Source organism: Hemibagrus wyckioides, linkage group LG17, assembly GCF_019097595.1.
Source record: "Hemibagrus wyckioides isolate EC202008001 linkage group LG17, SWU_Hwy_1.0, whole genome shotgun sequence".
Classification (NCBI taxonomy): domain Eukaryota; kingdom Metazoa; phylum Chordata; class Actinopteri; order Siluriformes; family Bagridae; genus Hemibagrus; species Hemibagrus wyckioides.
Window position 1 is genome coordinate 24,674,542 of NC_080726.1, and position 23,674 is coordinate 24,698,215.

General features: G+C 38.6%; 1 protein-coding gene across 1 annotated transcript; it reads left to right on the top strand.

Annotated features, from left to right (window-relative positions):
* The first annotated feature begins 617 nt into the window (after positions 1 to 617).
* On the top strand, positions 618 to 22,307 carry nectin3a (nectin cell adhesion molecule 3a). The gene is made up of 6 exons (XM_058413007.1): positions 618 to 751; positions 12,889 to 13,236; positions 15,456 to 15,755; positions 16,677 to 16,794; positions 16,936 to 17,087; positions 18,123 to 22,307. Exons 1-6 carry the CDS (start codon positions 661 to 663, stop codon positions 18,680 to 18,682), a joined length of 1,569 nt encoding a protein of 522 aa, XP_058268990.1. The 5' UTR covers positions 618 to 660; the 3' UTR covers positions 18,683 to 22,307.
* Positions 22,308 to 23,674: the final 1,367 nt, after the last annotated feature.

The window sequence follows — 23,674 nt, forward strand, 5'->3', positions numbered from 1 at the left end:
AAAAACAGGAAGTGTTTATTGTGCAGTGTTGCAGTTTTAGACATTTATCTATCTGTAGCATGTAGACAGGTAAAGTTAGCTTAAATGCTTTGGATACGAACATAGTTGCAAAAAAAAACTATTCCATATCAGCTGAATTAAATTGAGTTTTTATTTATATCGCGCTTTTAACAAGGAGTATCATCATTTATTCGGGACAGGGCTCAAAACTTTCAGCGCATTTCAACAGCATGAAATATCAGAACAAGCTCATGTGTCTAACATTAGAAAAGTTTGTGTTTATTAAAATGAATCTGTCCTGCAGTCATAAGGGGTCAGTGGAAGGAGTGGAGATTGAGAACACCTAGGCCTATTATCTTTAATACTATACACTATTTTCACAGAATCGACCGATTTGTTTTTCATATGTTTGTCCCAGCATTCCTCTTTTGGCTAGGTGCCCAATGATTAGATGCATTATGTTACTGCAAACGTTTGTGTGATGTCGCAGGAGGATCTGGACTGTTGTTATAACCAGGGCGAGGAACTTGATTCCACGTGTTCAGAGGTCACACTTCTCCGCCTACTTGTGTCGAAATAACCACGCCCATTCTGAGCTCTCCAGCGCTATGGTCAGCCAGGCGGTGTGTTCGTACGGTAAGCTTAGCGGAGTCAGAAATCATGGCAAGAGGACTAGGCTTTATGGCGGGGAATATCTCAGTATCATTGGAACTGTCCCTTATTCGTCCTCTTCTTTTATTCATCTTCATAGGTGGGTTATTTTTGTATTATTATATTTGATCGCTTTAGTTATGGTACACGACTGTAGCAAGTTTGAAGTTGTGTGTGTGGACAGAGACAGTGCGGTGTGTAACTGCAGCATGTAGCACAGCAGCTGATGGTCCAGGAGCGAACTGCATCGCGCTGCTTAACACACACGTGTGTGTGTGTGTGTGTGTGTGTGCGCTATAGATTATACTGTAGTGATTAACATCACTATCACAGATAACATCATTACGGTTAGCCAGATTGCAGTATTGTTGTCTTTGACAAAACCAGGAGAAAGACAGCAGCTGGAGTAAAGCGAGTGAGTGGGTAATGATCTGATTCTGTGTGTAACTTTACTTTTTGTAGATTGTGAAGTCATTAATTTATGTGTCTTGTAAAAACACTCAGGTATAAATCTGTGTACAAGTCAGTGTAAACACTACAGTATTTTTCACTGTCTTTTTTCCCTGTCAAGAGCCTTCTGGCTAACTGTATTTTATTTTATTTTATTTTATTTTATTTTATTTTATTTTATTTTATGTTATTTTATTTTATTAATTTCGACTGAGTTACCTTGAAACAATTTACAGGTACATTTCACCAATGGATTTTATACAATTTTTAGAAAAAAGTCAGAACAATAATGATGATTAATATAGTTAAAAATAATAAATGAATACACTAAACATTTCTATTACATTAAGTTGATAAATACATGCACACCATTTTTGAAAGGGTGCTTCAGTCTCATTAAAAATATTTTCATTCATATCTTTCATATTCACTTAAAAGCAACTTCATTGTGATTATACCGAAGGTGTTTTAGAAGTGGTCAGAAAGAGCTCAGGCCAATGCGTAACATAGCTGGTCCAGTTAGTGAAGAGCCACTCAATAAACTGTAGAACAATAGGTCTATATGACTGAGAGGTGAAAACTCCTGCACAAGACTAACAGTACTGGATGCAAGTGTAAACAGCCCAAATGTGTCCAAGGCCACCTTTTTTTTCACTCACACTGGCTAAAATAATGCGACTGATCCACAGTGTGGTGCTGCTGCCAAGCTAGAACCTCCCTTAATGCTCTTAATATAATCTTTGCACTGTAGCATAGCAAAAGATTTGGTATCAGGAATCACCCAATTAATCTGCAATGAGCATTTTTCCTTAGTTTGCAGACAGGTAGAGATACACTACATGAATTCAGTCCTTCTATTGAATCATCTGCTGATTGTCCTGAGTGTGTGTGTGTGTGAACAATCCTGCACAAGACAAACCATACCAATTCATGCTACTAGAAACCTGTACTGACCTATAAATATTGATACATACCAGAAAAATCCAGACTCATTTTATATACAGGATGACTGTTATTGTCAGCCTTGAAAATGAAGTCAGTAAATAAATGTTCACCTATAGATTATGATGATGTCCTTAATCTTTTGTAGGCCTAAGTCTTGTCTGTTATTGATAAGATCATATTGAGGACAAGACTCAAAGCATGGTTTTTAGATGACAAGTAGGCAGACTAAGCTCTTGATTAGGAACCTCTGTACAACTTACACATTCATGCAATTATCTAATCAGCCAATCATGTAGCAGCAGTGCAGTGCATAAAATATTGCAGATACAGGCCAGCAGCAAGTCCACATCAACTATTAGAATGGGGGGGAATCTAATCTTATTGATATTGATTTTGGAAGTTTAAAGTACCTCAAATAAACTCTCTCTACATTTCTGGTGAGCAGAGACGATGAGGCTCTTGACCTGTATCTGCATGATTTTATGCATTATGCTGCTGCTACATGATTGGATAAATGCATAAATGTGCAGGTGGCAGTGGTGGGCTGTCAGGGCCAGCAAGGCCTTCTCTGCTGGCCTAAACAGCAATGATCTGAATCACTGACTTGCATGTTAATGTATTTAATGTATTTTTCCATGAATGTGTATTAAATTATTCCCAGTAGTCTATTCTCTACATTTCATAGCTTTTCTCTTGGTTGCGCTGCTTCCAGTAGTGTATATTTATGATAAGAGTATTTATCCAATCATATTTCAGACAGTGGATGACATCATGTGTTGCCAGAGTGAAAGAAATCTGCTTAAAGTCTTCAGAATCAATAGTGCAGGCACCCGTAGCTTAAAATAAGTGGCAATGAAACTGTTCCATTAACCCATTAAACAATCAGATTTCGAGTTGGCGTCACTGGGGCCATCTAGCAGGCATACGATTACGTCAGCAATTTCCCGTCCTTTGATTGGATAATTGGAGTAGTCAGAGGCAGCGACCCGCCCATATACACTGTTTCTATATTTTGCTGTGTCTCATTTCGGATGCTGCGTCCTCCGGAGATTGCAGTTTGCTGCATACGGCATCAAGAATGTCTTTTTTTGAGAAAAGTAATCGTAATAAAAATGGACTATTCCTTGTGAGCTGTGAAATACTGTAGACTAATTTCTTTTTTACTTTGCTATTTAACGGTTGATTAGTATATATTGCCATGGCGCCATAATGATGGTATAGAGGTGGATTAATTTAGGAAGGACACCAGTGAAGGCCTAGGTGTGAAACACACGGTCCTCCACTGGCAGGTGGTCCTATTAAAACGGACTGTTAGTGTAAATGCCATGTCCCATAACTGAATTGCTGTGCTCATGTGTTTATGCTTGTATGTTGTAGGTTTGTGTGTTGTATTAAAATTAAAATAAATATGTTTAATTGTGATGTCAGAATTTAACTGATTTATCTAAAATTGAAGTTTATTGTGGTCATTTTCATCTTTAACATTTTGAAAAGTTTACTTCGGATGAGATCAAAGTCGGTTTCTTGAATGTGATAGCAAAGCAAAACTGTGTGTCACTGTCTGTGTGCAGAATGGAAATACACGCATGCTTGGAAGCTTCTGTACACATTGCATTCATTGCAGTATGTTTTATGTGCTCACTAGTCACAACACCACATGCTCTCTGTTTGGCTCCACTAAGCTCCACTCCGCTATCAGTGTGCCTCAGTGAATTTCCCAGGTCTGCTTCATCACACCAGTGCCACAGTGGGAAAGTCACTCACTATGAGGCTAATCTTTGTGAACTTTCTTTAGTCTCTTACCACTCTGGTGATTTAGGTTCCCAACCAACACCATATTGTGGGAATAGCTCATGATGTGAGAGAGTCACAAAAACAGGGACAAAGAACTTGTAGGACTCTGAGCTCTCTTTTGACTTTTTTGACTTTAGGCTTCCTTGCACATTTTCCTTTGTGCACATTTTCTAAAATAATTAAATAATCATAATTTGTTAAAATGCCATCAGTTAAGTGTATTTGTATTTGACTCCTTTTCATTCTAAGGCAACATTATGTTCTTCTTAGGTGTAATTCATGTTTTACAATCTTAAATGTTGTTGTTGATCTTTCGGCTGCTCCCTGCGTATGTGAGGGGTATGAATATTGACATTATAGCATAACATGATAGTTAAGAAATGGAAGTGGGATAAACCTGTGTGCTCTAAATAAAAAAACTCACAATGTAAACCTGTTTAAGCCATCTTCTGTTTCAGATTTAAGGGAATTAAATACCAAATACAAAAATCACTATTTTCAACGAGGCAGCTATCGAAAACAATTGCTGTTTCAGAATGAGATGTAATGCATATTACCTGCAATACTAGAGAGACTGTTGGAGAGACGTGTGTAAATGTGGATAAAAAAACCTTTTCAGCATACAATACTTGTCAATACTGATCAAATGCACAAAAAGGTTTAAACTGGGTCACAGGGTCTTTTATTCCTCAACTGTTTTCCCAAATTAAGTTGCTTTAGGGGAAAATAGTTGGAAAGGTCTGTTAGTCTAATGTTCCACCCACTCAGGCCTAAAGTATGAAGGTTTAGGCCTTAGGGAGTTAATGTGGAGAGTATAAAAATGCAAGCTTTGGTAGAAGCGTCAGCTATGTCTTCTCCTGGCAGGTCTATGTGTTCAATCTGTGATATTACGTACTGTATAACTGTGGCATGTAAAGAAGCATATTCAATTAGCAAAGCCCTCAAGGAGGATGATTTAGTGTGTCAGTAAAATAGCACACTAATCTGCCATTCTGAGGAATAGGGACATTGAAAAGGTGGGTGTGATGGGAAAGTAATCTGGCACTGTTAATCAGGAGAATTCCTTAGGGTGTCATGTTGACAAAACTATAGCATTTCCTTACCTCATGGTTTGAATGACTCTTTGTATTCTTGGTTTTGTCTTTGTTGGCAAACTTACAGTTTCTCAAAATCTGGTTGCTTTTGAATTTGGGACTGTAAGTAAATCAAACAAATTATTATCTGAAGCTGAAAGTTAGTTGGAATCTGTAAGCACTATCCCAAGCCTACTCCTACTCCTTGTACACCAATTCGATAGCTTTTACATTAATATTTTCAATTAAAAATGGCCTTTATGATTGGTGTAAATATGTACAGAGGGGAAGGGAAAGTTGAGGAGGCTTCAGGCACGTGGAGCAGGTCAGGGACCTCATCAAGACCATGATATGTACATCCAGATTTAACTGAAGCATGTCAGAAAATGATTTTATGTCATTTAAATGGAATAATCTGCATACCAGCACTTTTACATGTTTACATGATGTGTACTCTAGGCTGAAACCACATCATTGCGAACTACATTTTATGTCCAGTGTTAGAATGTGAGCAATATTAGCCTTGAAATACTCCTAATTTCTTAAAAATCCAAGAACTGTAGTAGTGATTTGTAAAATCACTACAAAATAAAATGACATGAGTTGGTGTTTACTTGAATAACTATTAATGCATTGCTTACTATATACTTACCACAGGACTAGAATATGATGGTCACATTATCTGCAACGGCATTGATCTTCACTATGCAGTATGTGCTAAAATAAATACTGCCGCAGCATCACTTGCTACAGCAACACTACCTGCTGCTGGTCACTCACTGTGAGTAAAAGGGTCAGTCATATGGAATGAAACAGACCTGATCTCATTTTCATTTAATTGTCAATATGTTATGTATTATATTATTGTGTTCAAATATTTTTAATAGGCTTTCTGTCCCTGCTATTCTATTCTAATCAGTATATTTTCAGTATATACTGGTTTGAGCAATATTTCTGTGATTCTGAAGACTGTTTATGGCTGACAGGAGTGGAACCTGAGTCTTCCTGTTGTACCTTGTGTAGTCCATCTGCCTCAAACTCTGTAAACTACTAGGTGTGAAAATCCCAGAAATCTAGCAATCAAGTTTTGCCACATGATTGGCTAACTGGATAATTGCATGCATGTGCAGGTCCTCTTTTAATGTGATTGGTGAGTGAATACACCACTGAAACCATTCACCAATTTAAAGGATTAATGACACACAATCTAGCCAAGCTAAAAACTTAAAGCATGCAGACATGAAGATCGTGCAGCAAGATGATTTTTTTTTATTATCCCAGCAAACGTAATCACAAAAGAATGTAGGCCTAGAAGAAAGACAGTTTACATCTGTGGTCATTTTTATTCATTTAATAATCACTAATCCAACCCAAGAACCTAATTATATAGGAATTACAAGATGGGAATTTCTCTGAACTGAGTCTTGATCAAGCATTCAGTCAGACAATACACAATATAGTCTGTGTACATTTGCACATCATTATTCAGTCGTAATCGTGATATACATTGATCTTTTTTAATTTGTTTTTCATAATTTTCATTCATTTTTCTTAACTTTCTTACTGTCCTCTTAGTGTAGTCTTTCTGTGCACTGATGTTCTGTTTTACTTCACATTACCTTCCACAGATACTGTAAGGCAGACAAAACCAATCTCGTTTTCTCTTTTCAGATTCAGAGACGATTTTCTTGCATGTTTAAGACCGATTGTGCGTGTCACCTATTTCCACACTTCTAAAATTCTGAGACTAAAACATGAGACTGTTGGAGATGAATGGTAATTGCATGTTGCTTTGATGCAGAGTGAAATGCTTTGCTTGTTTGTTTTTCAAGGGTGTTCATGAATCTAAAGGGCATTCTATTTCGGATCTGTTGCTCTCTGTGGTTAAAGCAAATGATATATGAGTGGCAGTTTGCCTTTCTGGTGTTCATTTAGATATCCAAGGCAGAAGCCATCTGTCCTGCACTGTGGAAAGAAGGTTCCAACTGTGTTCTAGTCTCACTTACGTTATCCAGCAGACAGAAAACACCTTAGAGAGCAGGCTTTGGGGATTGGAACCAGGTATGTCATGCTGCAAAAATGGCAGGGAACAACGCTTGGCATCTTTGGCTGTACAAACTGCCCAAGCACGCCAGGCAGTTTGGCATGGCATTTGTAGATTTTATCAGTTGTTTTTGCATGAGAGTCTGCACCAGCGCCATCACGCTTCTGCTATTAATCTTTGTCCTCAGTGAAGAACAGACATTCACATAATATTTATCAAGTGTGTATGACAGTGAAGAGGTTAGAGGTTACTCTCTTCACAGTATGTGTTGGATAGAAGACAGGTGACAGCTGCTCCTACCCTTTAGACACCCAAGATGAGCTGACAGCACATGGAATGAATTCTTCTTAAGATTTAAGAGATGGCAGCAGAAAGACAGTGCCCAAGTCTAATACTCAAATCCAGTTTTTGTGTTGTATGAAGACATAATACAGATTCATCAGAAAGGAAATTGACAATAAAAGGAGAACATGACATTTTCATTATATGCTTTACCTTTAAGTTAAAAATATTGTAGAAATTGTTAGGACATATTTTGCCACAGGCGACTGAAGTCAAATGAACTGGTTCGGCTTTGAAAATAGCTCCATACTTTACAGGGCACCCATAAACGATTGTTTTTCTAACTTTTATTATTCTACATTTCTACAATTGCCAGACATATTAATCCTGAAAATCTAAAAGCAATTCAAAAATAGAGTTTAACTCTTTGGTAGTTCTGGTATTTAAAAAACCAACCTTACAGTATCACTTAATAAAATAAAAATAAAGTTTGGATTGATCAGTTGTTTGGTTAGTTACATTTTTCTGGTTTTGTTTTTCTCATTCAGTTACTATCCTATTGTTTATCGGGACCCTGCTATAAAATAAATCCAGTTAAATAGCATATGTTTGCTTCTCTTTACTTCTCACTGAAAACAATGTGTTCCAGTGAAACCAATAAGGTGCATTTTTCTGTTTTTATCCTGAGCAGAGCATGAAGAGAAATACTGTCTTCCTAACACACGCCCTTCTGTGTGTTTTTCTTTGCAATTACAGAGTGGTTAGGGGAGCATAAAGAGAGAGAGAGAGAGAGAGAGAGTTTCAGATTGTCAGCCACTTGCCTATGGATTTAATTATATTCTACATGTGTAACCAATTTATTTTTTGTGAATATGATATTTTTATAAATTATAAATGTCTTTTTTTAATGAAAAGAAAATGCCTCCTAAATTCGCAGTGTGAGTGTTAAAGACTCACTGAAAGGAGAAATATATTTGGACTGAACAATTTTGGGCCCAAAGTACATTTTACACAACTCTTTATCAACTCTAATCATTTTTCCTCCATATTTCAACTTTAATTTTTCCTCTATAGTTCTACTTCAGTCTTTTCACTTTTTTGAAGTTAGAATTATTTCTTGCACGAGACTTGTGTTTCAGATTGCATTGTGCTGTTGTTTATTATAGTGTTTGAGGAAACGTAATCTTAAAACACTTCTCATGACTGATGTCTTGCTTAACTTTCCACTTTTATGGTCTTTTCCTGATCTAGACCTATCTTTTTTATGATTGATTTTTTTATGTCTGCTCTCACCCCCCACCTGTATTTACCCTTAACATTTATTCAATTATTCAGTCCAGATTTCTAACTTTCTATTCTTGCTAACATGTGTAACCATGGAACTCTGTAATAAATGTAGAGCAGACAGTGATTAAACCTTTTTTTAAAGGAAAAGCTACAACTATCTAACAGCTGCAAAGGATTAATTTAATTCCAGAAGTTTTTATAGGGCAAGGTGCTCAGGCTGAGATCAATGAGGACAGTCAGCATGTCCCATAGTGAAGCAGAAGGGCGAGTGTTTGTGTGGTGCTCATTAGGATTGTGTGATACAAGCTTGCCTGTCTGCTGCCATGCAGAGGGAATGCTTCCCGCATGGGGCTTAATTACAGCTGAGGAAAGCAGAAACGCTCATTACAAGTCTTATCTTATACCTTATTGGTCCAAACTTGATGCATGTCAGCAAGACTAAACTGAGCAGTTATTCAGTGCAAATATGGATTATTTGTTTGAGCAAATAATTTAATGCATGGGGCATGATCTTTATCCATATACTACAATATTCATTATGCACAATAATAATATATGTATGAATACATATTTGTTTTTGTGACATCAGTTCCAAAAGGTTTGTCTGGCTGTCTCCCTCAGACCTCTCTCATGAACATATACATAGATCTGACCCCAGACCTAGTGTCACTGAAAAATGCTAAAATATTTGATTATCATAGAATATTTCGTATATATTTTGAATATACACTATATTGCCAAAAGTATTCGCTCACCCATCCAAATAATCAGAATCAGGTGTTCCAATCACTTCCATGGCCACAGGTGTATAAAATCAAGCACCTAGGCATGCAGAGTATTTTTACAAACATTTGTGAAAGAATGGGTCGCTCTCAGGAGCTCAGTGAATTCCAGCGTGGAACTGTGATAGGATGCCACCTGTGCAACAAATCCAGTCGTGAAATTTCCTCACTCCTAAATATTCCACAGTCAACTGTCAGCTGTATTATAAGAACATGGAAGTGTTTGGGAACAACAGCAACTCAGCCACGAAGTGGTAGGCCACGTAAACTGACGGAGCGGGGTCAGCGGATGCTGAGGCGCATAGTGCGAAGAGGTCGCCAACTTTCTGCAGAGTCAATCGCTACAGACCTCCAAACTTCATGTGGCCTTCAGATTAGCTCAAGAACAGTGCGCAGAGAGCTTCATGGAATGGGTTTCCATGGCCGAGCAGCTGCATCCAAGCCATACATCACCAAGTGCAATGCAAAGCGTCGGATGCAGTGGTGTAAAGCACGCCGCCACTGGACTCTAGAGCAGTGGAGACGCGTTCTCTGGAGTGACGAATCGCGCTTCTCCATCTGGCAATCTGATGGACGAGTCTGGGTTTGGCGGTTGCCAGGAGAACGGTACTTGTCTGACTGCATTGTGCCAAGTGTAAAGTTTGGTGGAGGGGGGATTATGGGGTGGGGTTATTTTTCAGGAGCTGGGCTTGGCCCCTTAGTTCCAGTGAAAGGAACTCTGAATGCTTCAGCATACCAAGACATTTTGGACAATTCCATGCTCCCAACTTTGTGGGAACAGTTTGGAGCTGGCCCCTTCCTCTTCCAACATGACTGTGCACCAGTGCACAAAGCAAGATCCATAAAGACATGGATGACAGAGTCTGGTGTGGATGAACTTGACTGGCCTGCACAGAGTCCTGACCTCAACCCGATAGAACACCTTTGGGATGAATTAGAGCGGATACTGAGAGCCAGGCCTTCTCGTCCAACATCAGTGTGTGACCTCACAAATGTGCTTCTGGAAGAATGGTCAAAAATTCCCATAAACACACTCCTAAACCTTGTGGACAGCCTTCCCAGAAGAGTTGAAGCTGTTATAGCTGCAAAGGATGGACCGACGTCATATTGAACCCTATGGATTAGGAATGGGATGTTCAAGTTCATATGCGAGTCAAGGCAGGTGAGCGAATACTTTTGGCAATATAGTGTATCTTGTGTGCCTAGTCAGTGTCCTGCTTTCAGTTCGCATAGAAGACTATACCAAAATAGTGGATTCTCTGTGCTAAAGTGGAAACTTTAGCGTCAGCCTCAAAGCTTTGCATAACATACAACACAGGGAATAAATATTGATACTAAACTAAAGAAAAGAGATATATTCGTAACTTAGATTTAAACAAATTTGTAATCTAAGAGTAGTTACAAAGCTTGGGTGCAACTACAGCTGCCTCCCAGTACCAGACCAGTCCTTTCACCCTGTGGAGTTTTTCTACATTTTCTGTATGGGCAGAACATAATAGTCCGGTACATCCAAAGGTGGAATAGGTGTTGTCTCACATTCAATCCCTGCCTGTACTGCCAATAAGAACTAGTTTCTTTCTAGTTCCTGAAAGTTCAGCAAGTTCATAGCAGTGGTGTAGTGTTTTATTGCTATGCCGACAGTTGATAACAGCCTATGATTTCTGGATGGGAAAGATCCTAACCATCCTCTTGGGTATGATAAGTCCATCCACAAAGATGCTGCATGCTATAACTGCTGCCTCTTATCCAGCAGAGGCACACCGTGAAAAATGTTTAATGGAGCTACATGAACAGAATGGAATCTCAGCTCCAGGAACATAACACTAAATAGTGTGTCCGGATCAATAGACCATTATGGACTACAAAGTCCACAGTGTGTGCTGACCACTTCATGGTTACCTGAATTCCCTGAAAACCTGTGCAGACCAACTAGAAAACTAGACTAAAACCAGCCTTGATGCACATCACTATTTTCAACCTGTCCTTCCACAGTCAATTATCCCTAGATGCTTCAAGAAATCCGCAATTGTTTCTTGCCAAAGCAATCTTGTCCAATTGAGCTGACCATTCCAGTGGCCCTGATCTTTTGATGATTAAGTTCTTCAAGAGAAACCTCAAATACCTTATCTGCTTCTCTCTTACCAAGCATGCTAACCCCACTCCAGTTCCAGTTTCAATCACCAAACCCACAAATAACATCATCTCCTCTCAAAATGAGAAGGGGCAACTATGTAAGATTGACCTTGTAATTGCAGCCTTCATCACCATAGTCCAGCGCAGCTTGTTTGGTAAGGGAGCTGGGCCTGTACTTCTTACTATGCAGCTGGTTTCTGGACTTTTGTCACGTTGGTGGTAGGCTAACGAATTAGTTGTGGAGTCCAGGAGGGAACTCCAGAGGACACACATCAATTCTGGAAAATGGCATCCTACACAGAATTCAGAGTGACACTACTGTCAACAACCTTGACCAGTCAGTTTTGGTTTGGATCATGAGCAGGTCCTTTCATTCTCCACACTTTGGCATTTCCATCACTTTGGTAAAGGTTCATCTTGGCTCCTTTCTTTTTTGTTTTGTAAATTCCAAACTGGCCTTCCAATTCTTACCGCTGATGAGTGGTTTGTATCTAGTGTTACTGCCTATATATTTCTACTCTGGAAGTCTTCTTCAGATGGTGGATTGCGGTACCTTCACTCCTGCAATGTGGAGGCTGTTGGTGATATAAATGCAGCCTTCACAGCAGCTCAGGGCTCAAACCAAGAGCTATTATTCAGAGCTACTATTTGTTTAAACAGTCAATCTAACAGGGCTCAACAGGGCAAGAAGAAATAACTGTCAGTCACTGTGGAACCCGGGGTGTGAGGGTGTGGAGGAAGACTCAGGAGGCAGGAGGAATTTTAGTTTATTTAGTTTGCCCTTTCAGCGCACTTTAAAAAACTCTACAAAACAGGACAAAAACAGAAAACGGTCCATGCCAGCTTTCACTTCATGAGCTTCAAGCTCCTGTTCCTAGGTGTCTCTTTGTGTGTCTCTTTGTGTGTGTGTGTGTGTGTGTGTGTGCACACGTGCCTCACAAACCCTGCCATGTGGTATCACACTCTGTCTCCCATTCATTGGTTATGGGCATCTGTGAAAGCACAGAGAGAGACAAATAAGTAGACTTGCAATAATAAGACACAGGTGAGAATAATCATGCATTCATGCACCTCTTTTTCTTCCACAGCTGACATTCACCCATGTCTCTGCTGCTACAGTCATGTGTTCCAGTATTTTTGATCGCTTGAAAAATGTGTGGGTTGAAATAAATAATGCCTTGTCCTAAGTTGTTTAACACATCTAGATATCAGCAAATTTTAAACTGAAATTGTGATCTGTCGTCTCATCTTCATCTTATGATCTCAAACCCAGATGCATTCAGTATACAGAAAAAAAACAAAGAATCAGCCTTGCCATTCCAATACTTTAAGAGAAGGTTGTATGTTTTTTGTACTTGCAGTGCACATGACTTTTGCTAGCTGGAATTTGATTCTAAGTGATTTTAAGTTTATTTTCATGGACCACTTATTTTGTGTCTCACTGCAGGTGTTTGTAGCAACGAGGTTGTGGTTCCAGAGCATGTTCAAGTTGTGCTTGGCAAGAATGCCACGCTAAGCTGCAGGGTGGATGTGGGTGCCAACCTCAGCCTGACACAAAGCTCCTGGGAACGCAGCTTGCCCATGGGCTCTGTCACAGTGGCAGTATACAATCCACAGTTTGGCATCTCTATATCTGAGGAGTACATAAATCGTGTACACTTTCTCAACCCATCAGTAGAGGATGCCTCTATCATGTTGGAGGGAGTAGGCTTTGCAGATATTGGCTCCTATATTTGCAAGGTGGTCACCTTTCCACTGGGTAACTCGCAGGCTTCTACAGTTGTTGACATCATAGGTATGTTAATTTGCAGTTCGACTCCATTTGATTTGCATAGCACTTTTAACAGTGAACATTGACACAAAGCGACATTACAAGAGTCTGTAAGTAGATACACAACAGATGAGGCAGGGGAGAGGAAAAAGCCCCAGAATTATATGAGGAAGCAAACAGAAAATATGAATATAGTTTTTACACACTTTTGTAATGTCTGACCCTCTGATTCATTTAAATGGCAACTCTTTGCAAGCAACACCTCATATTTGACTCACTATGTATGTGTTATGGGGCTATACAGCACAGCCTGGATTTAACCCAGAACCCCACTGATAGAATCCACCTCTGTCCTCCACAGTTAAGTCACATGGACAAAGCATAATAATTATCCTGAGAGAGTGAATATACAATGGAACAAGCCATTAATGAGACCCAAAGCCCCTTTAATGAATGGCTAATGTACTGTATTAAAGAGAGAGGGTGGTTGTTTGGAATCCCAAAAACACTCTGTTGAATACCATTTAATACTGATGCATTTGTGAGTTTTGTAGTGGAGCTATTAGTAATACACTCACATTATGAAACTCTATCAGAGGGGCTTCATTAGATGTATGGAATTCTCAAGTGTTTAAACACTGTTTATTGCCAAATATTATTTAAGTGCCAGAATACACAATGCCTATCCTCCCAAATGCTCTCACAAGAATTAGTTCAGTTTCCATGATCTCATTCTACTTTATCTACTTTTTTTTTTTTTTTTTATCCGGGCTTGGGACCGGCACTGCATCCAGTGGCTGGGGTGGGGGCACTGGCTGGGACTCGAACCCCGGGCCTTCCGCATGGTAGGCAAGAAACCTACCACTGAGCCACCAGTGCCCTATAATCTGTATTAATGGTACAGAAAAAAATGTCCTAAACAGCATTTAGAACCCCAAGCAAGGAATTATAGCAGACTAGATGACTACATGGATTATAGTGGACTAGATTATACCTGAGACTAGACAGGTTTAACTTAAGAAAATTTGAAATAAGAAAAATTACTAGTTACAGTTTAGCAATACCGCTACCTTGGATAATTCAATCTAAAGTAAGCATCAAAAATCACTCCCAAGTTCTTGACCTGAGGTTTAAAATAGTATGCCCATGATCCTAGATTATTTATTATGTTGGGATTCAGTGAATTGTATGGAAACGCTTTTTAGGTCTGCTTCTCAGTAAAATATTGGCAAGGTCATTTTCCCTGGCAGTTTTCACAGCTTTTTTGAAAAATGTCAGCAGTTTGTTTAAAATCTCCTCAGATACATATAATCTGTTTTTTATTCCATTTTTGTTCTACTTTCATTATAGTTTTATTCAGTCCTTTATTTTTTATCCGGCCAGGACTATGAGTTTTCTCTGCTCTTATTTGTTTTAAGAGGAGCTCCAGGGTCGAGACATGGAGCAAGCAGAGTAAAAATCTTTTATCTATTTCGTTATCTTCCAGTTCAGGTGATGCATGTGGAACTTAAGATAGACCTCTGAACAATACCAGACCACAAGAGAAAGAGGCACAGCTGTTTGAGATGCAAACTGAGAAAGTATTAATGCAGAATTCTTAATGGATAAAAATGTATTTGTGTGTTCACAGTTTTAGTTTTGTGGGCTAGGACTAGCACTCTAACTGCAACCTGTAATTTATCTTGAATGAATTCCCTTTCAGATGGGAAACGTTCTTTTCATGGTGAATTAAGTATGAATTAAAAGTTATTTTTTATTCTTCATTAGATTCTTCTTGGTCTTTAAAAGTTCACATGGCCCCTGAGTGTCATAACAGAAAATATTCAGCTTATTGTCAAAAGGCTCTCTGGGTGTGAGGGATGGCATTAATTTCTCCCATTGCAGTTAGAGCAAAAAAAAAATGTCAATCTGTGATCCATGTTTGCAGAAGAGGGTGGACAGCAATTTTTTTTACAAATGAGTTCAGCTGCCCTGTAAAGCACGAGCAGCAGTTTGAAAATTTGCCTTCTTTTGTCTCGCTGTTTGCTAGCCTTCATTGTGTCTGGTTGGTTGATGTGGTGTGGTAGAAAAGAGCTAGCTAGTCAGAGAGAATTAGCAAATGATCAGCGAATTGGACAAAAATGGACAAAAAGAAGTCTCATCTCTGTTTTTAACCCCTACCATAAAAACAATTGGTATAATCCACTACTTTTTATTTTAAATCTATCTCTCTGTATATCTATCTCTCTATCTCTCTCTCTCAGTTGAGCCTAAAGTATATGTGTTGGCTGGTCCTGATCCTCTGGTGGATGGTAATGAGGAGGGTGTGGTGGCAACCTGCATGGCTGAAAAGGCCCGGCCTCCGGCTGATGTGTTCTGGGAGGCGGAGCTTTATGGACGCTCAGAGCAAATCATACAGGATGAACCTGATGGCACCACCTCAACTCAGGTGGACTACATCTGGGCACCCAGCAGTCATGCTCTTAACCACGCCCTCACCTGTGTGGTCCGTCACCCTGCCCTGGCTATGGATTTGCGCATCCCCTATGTGCTTAACGTACAGTGTAAGTTGGTTGCTCATTGATTAATCTTGTGAGGTTTCACTAGTTAGTCACCAGGCATCAATAGTTTGAATGGTATTCCTCAGTATCAACTGTATTTATGTGTGTTTCATGACTATTAGGGACATGACTATACAGACATGAAGTGGATTCACAGTATTCTTTATATAATCCTGTAAAAAAGTCCATGTATTTGAGGCTAGATCCTGTGAAAAAGATTTTTCTGTGTTGTGATGTGGGCTAAAGAATGTTTGAGAATAAAACACAAAACTGCATTAACATGAACATGTGGTGCTAAGGGAAAGGGTGGTTTAAATTAGGCTTTATGTTTATGTTTAAGTGTGTATTTATCTTATAGTAGACTAGTAATAGGCACAGGGAGAATTTCCCTCAGAAGGCCTTCCACAGAGCACAAATCTCTGTTGGAGCCTGAAGATTAAGACTGTAGGTTTTGTATGTGGAAAAGGTAGTCTGGTGTACATGCTAGGGAGTTTTATGCCTTTCAAAACCTACAACAGAACCATTCAGGTTTTTGACTGAAATCATTCAGATTAATAAGTCAATGGGAATTTGCGTTTAGTTGAGAGTTCACGGTGTTGTCCAATTTTTTTCATTTATTTTGCCATATCAGCCTTAGTAGGATCAGGATGTCTATGATGTTTACATTACAGATTCCGTTAGCAGTGTGAGTTTGGGCTGCTCTGTACCGAAGTACACTTTTAGCGTTCTTCAGTGGGCTTAAGGATTGTAGCTTCCTAAGGGCATTCTTCATTGCTTGTCTGAACAGGAAACTGTTTTAGAGGGGCAAACTAAAGAACCATTTATAGTACTGCATCAAACTATTTAATTTATCAGAGTATAAATGTCCTGAAGTGTTTTTCTTAATAGGTAATGGGGCCCCTTTTTTGACCTTATTACTTTCAGTTGCTCCAGATGTCATGGTTGTAGGCCAGAATGATGTTTGGTATGTGGGCCAAAAAAATGCAAAGTTGGACTGCAGAGCAAATGCCAATCCTCCTCCTCATCACTACTTCTGGACCAGGTACCATCACCATGAGTTTTAAAGTGTCTCCACATCATGGGTTGATAGAACACAATAAGGTCTTTCCAATCCTTCTGAATATTTATTATCTGAGTGACTTTTTTCTTGTCAAGAGTATAAAATCGGGACTTGTTTTATCAGGCTCAACATGCAGTTGCCTGCAGGGGTAAAGATGACAAACAGCAGTTTGATCTTCACTCGTCCTCTTCAGAGAAATGATTCTGGAACTTATAGATGTGAGGTCCAGAACGAAGTTGGACTGCATTCGCAGGAAGTACACATCTGGATACATGGTGAGCTGAAATTAGATTTTCTATACTTAACAAATTTAACGTAATGTTTTTTTTATTTAACTTGATTTGATGTAATGTAAGAGGTCAGCAGAATTGGATCAAAATGAACTGCTAAAGGAACTTGTAGAAGGTTTTATTTTCTTATTTTGTAATTGAACAAAACAGGTCACAGCAAGGTGAAATCTGTTTTTATTTCTGCAATTGCTTCCCTCCTGTTCAAATTATAGTTTAATGGTATTTCAATTAATATAAAAATATAACAAGCCGGTCTAGATTAGCGGTAGGACATCGTTGTTGACAGCTGCAAGCCCTGAACCTGGGGATGGAATTTTGCTTGTTTTTTTTCTTTTTTTTCTGTTCATAAGATAATATACATGTTTTCATTTTGTTCATCACAATGGGATTCATTCTTGGACAAAGTTCTGTATAAAAAGGCATTGCTATTGTAATCTGTGTAATGTTTCATACTGGTTGTTGAAAAAATCAGTTGTTACATGAGTAACAACTTATTTTCACCCAAAAATTAACTTTTCTCCATGCCTCTTGGATTTTTCTGCAGTATATTTTGCAAACTCAGTGTAATCAAGATGCATTTGAAAACTTAGATCATTTACAGAGCAAGTCCGTTCTGGATATTTCTAAATCCGCCATTAATAAAAAAAAATCTAAAAGTAGGGTTGTTCTGGATTTGATGGGGCTCAGTAGAGGCATGTGGGAAAACACACATCCTTGCCATGTCACACCTGATGGCACACCTTTATCAGTTGCACTTTGAAAAGTTCAGCCTAAACTCAGTCAGTTGAAGTTGAACGAATGCCATGGCATCAGATTCAAAGCGCCGTTGCCTGTATTGCAAAGTGCTATGACTGTCCAGGCAACAGTGCTCTGGATTTAATGCTGTGCCACTGCATTCAGAGTTGTTCCTGGTTCAGTGTACAGCATTTTGCAGCTTGTTCTTTGTTATGTTTCTCTCTCTCTATCTTCTGTCTACTCTCTGGAGCACAACACACTCATTTTCATCTACTCTTCCACCAGAGCCCCCATCTACACCTTCTCTTCCCACCACTACCAGTGGAGTCATTCCTGGCCTGTACAGCTCATTGCCCACCCACTTCCGTGCCCGCTTCACCTCACCAACACTGGCATCACTGCACGATGGCACAATGGGCACTGTGGTGGGTGGTGCCATAGGAGGCACGCTGGTACTGATTCTTCTGCTGGCCATTGCTTTGCTGTGGTACATACGTCAGCAGCGCACATTCCGAGGGGATTACTACACCAAGCAGTATATTGGGCCCTCGTACATACAAAAAGAGTCCCTTGAGCTTCATGAAACCTTTAGAGATGACTCAGCTAACAGCAGCCAAGACCTGAAACAGGAACCTGATGGTGATAGAGATTCACCAATCAACAACAGTTTCAGAAAAAACAAAGGCCACTGGGACAGTTATTGCCCTGACAACTCTAACATTAACACAGTTGGGAACAATATGACCCCTTATCCACAGGAGAAGAGGTATGATCTTGCCACAGACTGCGACTATGTGTCTCACAAGGACGGGTCTGTGATCTCTCGTAGAGAATGGTATGTGTAAATATGTGTGATGGTTAATAAAAGATGAGACTGTACAAAATACAGTATTACCAAACTCTTAAACTAAAGGAAAGATTCTAATGTGTATATCAGGCAAATTAAAGGCTGTATTGTTTTATAGCAATTACCTTGATTATTCCGTTAAGAGGTTGGTCTGGCACAGCAAATGTCTGTGTTTTGTGCTTTTTTAATCCCATGAGAGATCAAAGAGTATCCTGGAGCAATGAAAACGTGGGATCTATTTCCTCCTCATTTATGTGCACTCTTAAAATCTCTGGTTCAGTTTTAGTTCCTTTGGTATGTTTTGCATAACAAATGCAATCGAGAGGAATTACATTGTACTGTCTATATGTTGTAGGTCTGTATCATTTTTTCATTGTTCTTATTGTTCGGAAAAAAATTGCATGAGTTGGATGCAAATATTTTTTAATTCCCCTGGACTGTAACGATAATGAAAAACAGCACAGTGAAAATCTGCGGCACTCTTGTTAAAGTACACATCTATTTTCTTTCTTTTAACTACTCATGTATTCATTTTTAATAATCAGTGGATGATTCTGAATTCCTCACTACTTCCAATTTTAGGTAATGAAATGGAAGGTAACAAAGTCTAGTGATGGTAAACAATTGGTCTAAAGAAGCCTGGTGCCTCAAACTGTCCAGCTGAGGAGATGTTAATTTAGTGCCTCCAGAGTATTGGTGCTCTGTCCAGGTAGTTTTGTTTTGTTTTTTTTGCCTGGCTAGGCGCTAACTTGTTTTTTCATCTGCATGAAAAACACTGGTGATCTACTGCATACTGCCTGTAAGATTTCTGTACTCATGGCCAATTGTTATTAGAAACAGTGCCGCCATGTAAGAGATATAAATCACATTTTCCATAACCTCATAGCCTCACAGTTTGCAGACCAGCCTGTCAGCTCCTTCATATTCGGCTGCATGCTGCACTGATTAACATGCAGGTCTTCATTAGCCACAACTACAAGTCCTCTGGTGTCTCTATCAGGCGTGTTCATATCAAAATTTTCAAAATGTGTTTCTGTATCTGTCACTGCAACCAGAATATTTGCTTTTTTCTCTGGCCGCCGTTTCAGTATACTTATTTACTTCAGAAACATGGTGGGATACCCCAGTCGTTCCCATTATTCAATAAAATGGGTTAGGCATTCAATAAGCTGTGCAAGTGTATAATTCGCTTCATTAATTTCAGTCTGCAGCACATTCACTGTATCACTGTGTTGTACTTATCCATTATGTTCTAATCATAAGAACACTCACATCATAGGCTCTCCTACACCAGGGTGGCATCATTAGAGAAACTGCAGCTAAATTGCACCCTGAGGACTGCAATTGCTAAGAGCAGTTTGCACTGAAGTCAAAACCCTAAATGGTTTGAAATAATGACGTTATAAAATGATAATAAATTCAGAAATAACTCAAAAGCTTCTGGATATACACTTGCAATTTTTGTCGACATAGTATACAGTTATTAAAGAGAACTTGTTTATAACTGCATTGTTCAGTGTCACCCAGAGTATGGGTCTCCTTTTGAGTCTGGTTCTTAAGTTTTCTTCCTCATGTTGCCTCAGGGAGTTTTTCCTAACCACTGTTGCCACTGTGAGGCAGCTATATGAAGCTTTTCTCTTCTGCACTTCATTACACTGTTGTATTGTTGCTAATAGCTCTTGCATTTGGCCAATTGCTAACTCCTTCTCTCTACATTCATGCAGCAAAGGAGCTTACCATTTCTTCCATAGCAGTGTCTACTGTTTGTTTATCTCCCAGCTGGGACTGTGCAGAGTTAGAGGAAGAATAGTAGGAATAGAAAGGCTTCAACTCACTTGTTAGTATTCAGACAGCTCCACACATCAGTATTACACTGCACTAAGGGCAAGGCTTGGTAAGTGCTTGTTAATGATTTGATTATGTCAGATAAAAAGCCTGCCCTCCACCCCTGAAATAAAGAAGTGCATTAAGAAGTTCAAAAAGGTAATGATTTAACTAAACTATGGAATTCAGCCCAATAATCTGTGTCTGTTTCACACACTCAAATATAGCAAGAATAGCAAGTCACACACTAGAAATACCATTATCCAAGGTGTTCACCACATGTGTATACATGAAAATGGGAAAGAGGACAAATGTGGGGTCAGTGTCAGAAGGTGATGACTATTTTTGGTACATGGCAAGGAAATAAAGACAAACATCTCCACTAGTTCAGAGGAAACATAGGCAAGTAGAAGAATGTTAATACTGTAGAAGCTATTGCTTATTAGGTCTTACCATCAACAGCAATAAAACACTAGGTCAGTCCTGGGACTCGAGTAGATGCAGATGAAAAAGGCTAAGAATAGCAATATTGGAACTAAAGGCAACTTGCCACTCAGTTAGATTCTGATTTGTTTTTAAGCTCCTCAACCAGTGCTGTCCCCTCCATTGATTTGCTAAGCACCAGTTCTAACACAGCACATCTGCTGCTCAGGCTGATTCCCAAAGACAAACTTTACATCTAAGGTTAAGCCTTTTAATTAACGTTTCCCCACATTTCCTCTCTAATCAGCTTCCATCTACTTCAGCTTGCACATGCTTTACTTAGTGGTTAGGAACAGCTGTTTTAACAGGAGGATGTTTCATTTTAAGGAGGATCTTTTGACTAGTTCTGTATAAAATTAATTCTGCTTAATGGAGGTCTCATTTTAAAAAGCATTCAATATCGTTCAATAGTATTAGATTTGCTTTCATGAGCTTGACTTGATTTTGTAAAATGTAGACATATTTATGTCATTTCTTGTTGAAATTTTAAGCTCTGGGCCCGCTGTCACCTCTACCTGGATATAATGGTTACTGAAGTTGAATGATTGAATAAATGAATGAATTAGTGCCTGAATGATCATGAATTAAGGCGCAAATGATAGCAAGGTGTTTAGAATATGTTTGTGTTTGGAGGGTCTGTGCAACTGGTGAACATTGACGTATAACTGGATATTTTGTACAGTAGTACTGTGAAGTACGAATCGGCCAGTTGTAAAAAATATTATTGTATGTAAATATCTTTGCAGGGATTTATGTGTCATTGGGATAGATACTATTTTTCTATAAAGTCTCAGTCTACATCCTCAGACAACACGAGTGCTTGATGTTTTTGTTTTTAATTATTTTATTTTTTTATTTTGTGAATTGATATTTTACTGTAAGGTCAAAGTAGGTTAATATCCCAAATGAACAGTTATGTAAAAAAAAAAAAAAAGACAGGTATGTATTCTTGAATATGTCCAACAAACAAACTGACACAACTAATGTTTGTAACACAAAGCTGGAATTTTCCACTGATGTGTTATCATCCTCTGTATCTGATTGTCCTACTGGTCATTATGGTAATAAAACAGAGATGACTTGAGAGGAAACTTGCAATATATGATGGAAGAAACTGTCATCATTTATGTTTCAAATTATTTATGGAATTGATCTACAGGAGGTAAACTGACTCCATCATCTTTAAATGTTGTTTGGTTTGTAACAGTGTGCCATACAGAACACACAGGATACAGAAGAGGAAGTACATTATGTTCAAAATGTCATGTCTAAAATTGGAAACAGATGAACTGTAACTTAAACTTGCATGTCTTGAATTATTGATTTTTCTAATGTTTTATTTAATCAAATATTATAATTTGTTTAGAATATCATTTCTAATATATAAATAAAGAGAAAAAATCAGTGATGTGTATGTTTAATATACATTTTAGATCTATAACAAACCTGTCAAAATGGGCCACATTCATATTTAAACTTTAGAACTCTTAAAAATTAAAAAGAATATGTTTTGTTTTGGGGATGTTGGTAAAAAATTAGATGAACCATAAGGCTTAGGTAAACCTATACTGATGTACTTAAAGCATCAAAACTCATTTTTTTAAATTATTATTCAAATGAAGAGAGAGGAAAACTGCATGTTTTCTCCCCTGCTAATAAAAGTGTGGGTGCAGGGGTTCCACTTCTTCCATTGCTCAGGCCCCTATTGAGTGAGAGGTTTCTACTTTCTATATGCAGCCATGGTGGAAGTTTTCAGAGTTTGTTTTTGTATCTTTGGACAAGTTTCTAAGTCCATTAACAAACCAGGCCATTAAAGATAACAAGGCTACAGAAGAACAGCTTTTAGATGCATACAAGTATATACTTAAAGAGCTGATCATATTAAGCATGTTCATCTTGATCCAGTTTAATATACTGACTGGAGAAAGAGTAAGACATGCCCAGTGTCTTTAGCTAAAGAAGAAAAAAGGGAAGAGAATTTTTAAATGATCATCCAAAATTTTGGTCACATGAATACCTAAGTATTTAAAGTACTGTAAAGAAGGCTTCAATGGCTGATATGCCCCACATTCTGTGTTCATTGACACAAGTTTGTTTTTAAAGTAACTTCAGCTTATAGACAGATTTTTTTTTCATTGTAATTTTGAAGCACAGCTAGCACTGAGCAAATAGCAAATATCAGGGTCCAAAATGTACAAAAAATGGTCTGTATACAATGACAGTATATCCTGGTGACCCAGACCCCCAAACCCCTTCAACAGAGGAGCTGCCTGGCATCTCAACGTTACACTTAAGCTCCAAACCTATGAAAAGCAGTATGGCATAAAGCAGACACCAACATAAGGTGGAAATAATTACAGCTTTACATTTTCATTTACAATATTTGAGGACACACACAGTGATAAGGCATAAAACAGTTTATAACCCATGATATGAACTAAATGTCTCTTTAAAGTAAAACCAGCATCTCCAGCAGAACAAAAGAGTTTTCAACAGTGGTGGGCCGTCAGGGCCAGCAAGGCCTTCTCTGCTGGCCTAAACGCAGTGATCTGAATCACTGACTTGCATGTTAATGTATTTAATATATTTTTCCATGAATGTGTATTAAATTATTCCCAGTAGTCTATTCTCTACATTTCATAGCTTTTCTCTTGGTTGTGCTGCTTCCAGTAGTGTATATTTA